The 6,591-nt window shown below is 27.6% G+C and overlaps 1 protein-coding gene across 1 annotated transcript; it reads right to left on the bottom strand.

The window, feature by feature from the left end:
• Positions 113-1,947, bottom strand: LOC107614668 (expansin-A23-like). The gene is made up of 2 exons (XM_016316811.2): positions 1,812-1,947; positions 113-881 (listed from the first exon to the last, which is right to left on the bottom strand). The coding sequence occupies exons 1-2, from the start codon at positions 1,945-1,947 to the stop codon at positions 256-258; spliced, it is 762 nt and encodes a 253-aa protein (XP_016172297.1). The 3' UTR covers positions 113-255.

Below are 6,591 nucleotides of genomic sequence, written 5' to 3'. Positions count from 1 at the left end.
AAATTTATTTACGTACTCTTAATAATATATTTATATAAACTAAAATTATTTAAAAAATTAAAAATAATTTAAAAATTTTTAGACTATTAAAATATACGCTAAGAATAATAGATAAATAAATCATTATTATTGTTTTATTTGCGAAAGAAAATTATTCCATAAATTGTACAAGTTCAAATACAAAAAATGAAACATTGTCACTAGAAACTAAATATAACATTACTAAACCATTTAAGATTCTAAATCAACATAATCCTAAAAATTAAGCTTGCCCTCATAGGTTGATCCAAATTGCCAATGAGAAGGAGCAACATCATGAAATACCAAAGTTTTCCGATCACTAGTTGTGACCTTAAAAGACAAACTTTGTCCAACCAAATTAACTCCAATTAACCAATTTTGTCCCCAATTTTTTGACATAGTAAGCCATTTACCATTTTGCCCTTTGATGCTAACACTAGAAACATCACCAACATGACCAACATTGAACACCAACACAAGCAACCAATAAGGTGTCCCTTTCAACTGAAACTTGACACCACCTTGTTTATGGCATGGAACTCTTCTATATAAAACAGGTACAATCCCTGCTCTATATTCTGCCATAGTTGTGAACATCTTCATTGATAAATCAAAGTGTTTATATGGAGGGTTGCACCAATGTCCATCACCTTGTCCATAATTTGGTGGACATAAGTTTGTTACGGTTACTCTTATTGGGCTTGAGCCCTTTTTGCAATAATTCCAATTGGGCTTGTTCACACATTTCATCTCAAAACATGATCCACATGTGTAACCATTGTTGAATAGGGCAGGGCTTACAGCTGTGGTCATAAGACCATACCCTTGCTCAAAGAGATCACCATAGCCACATGCACCCCCTTCATATCATACAATATAACAATACACATAAATAAGAAGAAAATGATGGTGAAATATTACAATATAAAGAGTAAATTATCGATTTTATCTATAAATTTTTGGAATATTAATACATTTATTCTAAAATAACAAAATTAGCTTTGTACTTAAAAAAAAAGTTTTCATGTACAGAGATACTCGATTCGTTAATTTTATTCATAATTTTGTTAGCGTTAGGGGTAAACACAGGTCGGTTTGGTTTGGATTTATGGTAAAATTAGAATCGAATCGATCAAATGTAATTGGTTCGGTTTGGTTCGGATATGTATTTTTTTGTATATGTACTCGAACCAAACCAAACCGATTAAGAACGGATTGATTTGGTTCGGGTAATTGGGTACCCGATGACTTTGAAATTCATAAAAAAAACCAAATTTTTATCCTAAAAATTCAACAAGTACAATAAACATGTAACATCAATAGAAATAATCCGAACATGTTAAACACCAAATATATTAAAAATTAAACTCATTAAAATTCAAACATATTAATAATAAATAATCATTGCCTAATGGAAAAGTCATATGTATTTTTTTATTATTTTTTATTTAATTAATATATGATCGGGTTCGCAGGTTGGTTCGGGTTCCGCACCCCAAAACCGATACCCAAACCAATTACTAACAAAAGTCATCGGTTTGGACCCGATTACCCGTTGGTTTCAGAACCAATTTAATTGGTTCGGTTTCGGATTCAGATGGATAATCGAGTATCCGCTACCGGTGCTCACCCCTAGTTAGCGTTCTGAATTTTTATAAATCAAAATGGTAGTTTGTTCATTTTTTATAGATAAAAATTATTTTTATTTTTTTATAAATAAATTTATCAACATTATAAAAATTATAGTTTAAATATGAAAAAGTGTTTTTACAAAATGTTATTGTACTTACCCATGGTTTCTCTACCTTCCATGTCACCATAGAAGGTTGCATTGGCATCAGAATACCAATGATGGAGAATGCCATCAACTGAAATGATGGCTTGGACCAATACCAACAGAGCAATGCAAAAGATGAGCTTAGACATGACAAAGGTGAAAGTTGTATTCTATAATAATGATAATAAAAAATGGTTTGATTCACTCTATTTATTCTGATTATTTAAGAAAGATGGTATGTAAAGAAAAACAATAACTTTTGATTCTTATTGACCTAATATAAGAAACATATATATATTTTTTATTTTGTTTCCTTATATGTCGATCATATATATAGTAAGATAGCATTTTCGACCCGTGAATCAAGATTATTATATTTAGTTTATTAGGTGGAATAATAGTATGTTCAAAATTTAATTTATCATAATTGATTCTAATATAAATAAAAGATTGTTAAAAATAAATGATATAATCACAATTTAATTTATCATATATCAAATAATTTGTTATTACAAGTGTAATAATTCGTACCATACATATGATAAAATTGAAATTATAATTTTAAGTTATTTTTTTAAAATTAATTTAAATTATAATCATTTGATTAATAAAAAAATAGCATATCATGCGTTATTATTTTTTTTTAATTTAGCGTTAAGTGTATCAACTCTAATGTAGTTATTAATCGGTTTTATTCATCTACTCTGATGGCGAGTACGTGACGGCGCGACGGGTGGGTGGAGATGGCGAGCACGTGACGGCGCGATAGGTTTATTCTTTATGTCATTGAGTGGCCGCTAGGTTTGTTCACTTATTTAGGTTTAGGATTATTTGTGGGCTTGCAACTAATTGGTTGTAACAGGTGGCAGTTAGACCCCAATTATGATGAGTTTCATGATCCTGGTCAGAGAAAGAGAGGAATTGCTAGATAGATTTATGAAAGTAGGTGAAGTAGTTAAATGATGGGTGGGTTAGGAAGTTCTTTACTCTCATTGTGTTTGGAGTTAGGTTAAGGGTTTGTTTGGGTGAGTTTTTAAGAAAAGATCTTTTTTCGAGTTATCTTTTTTTAAAAGATCTTATAGAGAAGTAAAAGTAATTTTATATTTGGATATCTCATGTAAAAAGGTTTTTTTATCTATCAATTATGTTTGGGTATAACAATATAAAAGTACTTTTTTGTTTATTTATTACATGAAAAAACATCTTTTTTTTAAAGAAAAATATCTTTTAAAAAAAATGTAAATTACAGCTTCTCAAAAAATATCTCTTTTTTATTTTACTAGTGCTTTTACTTTTACTACTAGAAATTTGCCAAACACGTTAAAACATAAAAAAAGATCTTTTTTCATTGAAAAAGATATTTTTTTAACAAAATAATGGCGCCCAAACATACACTAAATGGGTTGTGCCTGTGTTTGTGTTTGTAATATCTATTTAGTTTAATTTTTATTTTTACCATATGTTACAGTTAATTTTAAAATATTTATTTAATACACTATGTGCTAATACTAAGAGTATTTTTTAAAAAGATATATACGTAAAAAAATATATAATATGATTATAGATATAACATAAACAAATATATTAAATAAAATGTTAAACTAATATGCTTACCAATGCATTTGTTAAATTTTGCAAATTAGAGAATAAGTATATATTCGGTTCCTTGGTAATCATGTAGATAATAGAATAAGGAAAAGTCTAAGGGGCCAGCAACTTTTTCAAATTTTGACCAGCATGTAACCAGCAAGAAAAAGTGAGCCATTGGATGAAATCTCATACTAATCTCACACCATTAAAATCATCATTGATGGCTATTTGATGGCTACAAATACCAAAAGTTGCTGGCCCCCTAACACTGCTCATAGAATAATTGGGTTGCAAATTAATCCCACACTGTGCACCTTATTTTTTTTCTCATTTCTAAATAAAAGCGGAAATTAAGAGAAATAAGTAGTAATATATCATAAAAAGGATAAAATATTTTGCATATGAATAGATAATTGTTACAAAATAAAATTTCGTTGCGAAATATTAAAATTTCACATACTGCAAATCATGAAGATCAACCACAATGTAATGGTCATTTCTCCCTGTTTTTGACCATGATATAAGCTCTTATTTTCCGGTCAAAAATCCAATAACATCTAATTAAAAAAAATGAAGTAAAAGTATTAAATTAAAGACAAATAAATGAATAATATAATAAATTACTTATAAATTAAAGAGATTTTATTAATTTATTTTATACTAAATAATAAAACTAACAATATATTAATAAAAGGATATACTTTTAAAAAAGCCACAATACAATTTTAAACTTTTGCATAAAAAAATAATTTTGTGTAGGTTAATACAAATTAATTATGTACCAAATAAGTTTGACTGTTTATTTGTTTGTTTTAATATATCAGCATGAGCAAGAAAATTGAAATGATTGTTAGAAGTTTTATGATCATTGACTGTATTTACTATACGTGACTCCTTCTTAAAAATTATTCTACACACGTGTGCAGTTGGAAGATAAATTCCGCTTGATTTCTCAATCACAAAATTTGAGAAGACATAGATCCTTCCCTCGATCGGTTCATTCTCAAACATCTTTGTCAAATAACTCTTGATTGAACAATTAATTTTATCACTGTAAAACAAATTAAATATAAAAGCTATTAGCACTTATAATCCTATTAAAAATATTTATAAATTGGACTTAATATCACTTGAAAAAATTATGAAAAATAATCAACTAACTTTATCATCCATTAGAACCATTTCTATGTAAGTCGTCTTTCTCTTATCAAATTTTGATGAGACTTTCCATAACCTTATAATTTTTTCCTTTATTTTCCAAACTTTTTCATCACATAATCTACCAGCGGTAATACTATTGATAGACTCGTAGTTAGTAGCCATTATGTATAAAAGATAAAAAATAAAAGAGAAAATATGTCTGAAATACGAATCCCCTAAATGATAAATAAAGCGTGTTGAAAAGATATCGCTACACTTTTTTGCATTTTTTGCACGCTTTAAAAGTGTATAAAAGTCAGTTTTTCTTGTAGTGCGAGATACTTATCGATTTGTTACTAGTTTAAAAGAAATTTGTGATGACATTTTGCGATAGTATTGCAACTAATTGACGACATATTATTTTCTAACAAGTTAGCCACTACTTCATAACTCTACTTTATCATTTAGAATAGCTTTGGTTTAACGACAAAATTCCTACGAATTTGATTAAGGATTTTCAAAGATTAGCTATAGATTTGCTACAAAATGTGACAGATTTGCGGCCATATTAGCGGACAACTCACGGCGAGTTAGGTTCGGAAAAATTTCTCGCTAATTAGCGTCAACTAAGCATTCCATTTTGTCTACGAAGTTAGCTTGCATTTAGTGATGAGTGCATGCAGGAGAGTTTGTGGCTAATTAGCGACTACTGTTTAGTCTATTTATTCTATGGAATTTGCTGTTATTTTAGTGATGGATTTGTGACTACCTATTCGGTAGCTAAAAACTTTCCGATGAATTAGCGACTGTAGTGTTTGTCTCATTAATCTACGACTTGTAATTAGTGAGAAAAGCATTCATTGCTAGGCGGTAGCTAATTCGTCATAAATTATATTTTGCGTCAGATTAGCGATAATTTTACTACTCTTTTTGTAATAGCTAATCAGCCATATTCTTGTAGTAATTTTTAATACTACTAAAATAAATTTTATTTTTGTTTTCCCATATTATTTCTGGCATTTTCAGTTCTACCAACTAAATGAAAACAAAAATCCATTATTACTATATTATTATAATCTTTTAGACAAGGCAACAATAATTATTATGAAGTAGCTCTTATAATTCTGAATTTATGCTTCATTTTTTATAAGCATTTTTTAATTTTTCTTAGTTTTATGAAACTTTAATTCTTATAATATAATATTTTACTATTTTATATTGCTGTTATTTTAGTGATGGATTTGTGACTACCTATTCGGTAGCTAAAAACTTTCCGATGAATTAGCGACTGTAGTGTTTGTCTCATTAATCTACGACTTGTAATTAGTGAGAAAAGCATTCATTGCTAGGCGGTAGCTAATTCGTCATAAATTATATTTTGCGTCAGATTAGCGATAATTTTACTACTCTTTTTGTAATAGCTAATCAGCCATATTCTTGTAGTAATTTTTAATACTACTAAAATAAATTTTATTTTTGTTTTCCCATATTATTTCTGGCATTTTCAGTTCTACCAACTAAATGAAAACAAAAATCCATTATTACTATATTATTATAATCTTTTAGACAAGGCAACAATAATTATTATGAAGTAGCTCTTATAATTCTGAATTTATGCTTCATTTTTTATAAGCATTTTTTATTTTTTTCTTAGTTTTATGAAACTTTAATTCTTATAATAGTTTACTACTTTATATTTTGATGCCTCATCAAGAGTAGGAGCTAATTAATAACTACTAAATTAAAATTATAAAAACGAATATTTATCAACAATATTATAATAGTACAGGGATTATATTAATCAATCCTTTTACTTTGCAAGAAATTAAAATAATAAAAATGAGAAATAATGACATACATATCTTAATGGTAAAGAATAACAATAGAAAAAAAAATACATGGGACTATATATAATGTGAGAGAGAGAGAGAGAGAGAGAGAGAGAGAGAGACTCAAATTAAGTAACATTATGAACTATTATTTAGCTTAATTATATAATTTTACATGAAATTAGATATAATTATTAGATATAATTAGCTTAAAGCTATATAATATACTTGATT

The sequence above is a fragment of the Arachis ipaensis genome, chromosome B09 (assembly GCF_000816755.2).
Source record: "Arachis ipaensis cultivar K30076 chromosome B09, Araip1.1, whole genome shotgun sequence".
NCBI classification, from domain to species: Eukaryota; Viridiplantae; Streptophyta; class Magnoliopsida; order Fabales; family Fabaceae; genus Arachis; species Arachis ipaensis.
Note: the sequence above shows the minus strand (reverse complement) of the source record. Positions and strands in the feature narration are given on the sequence as shown.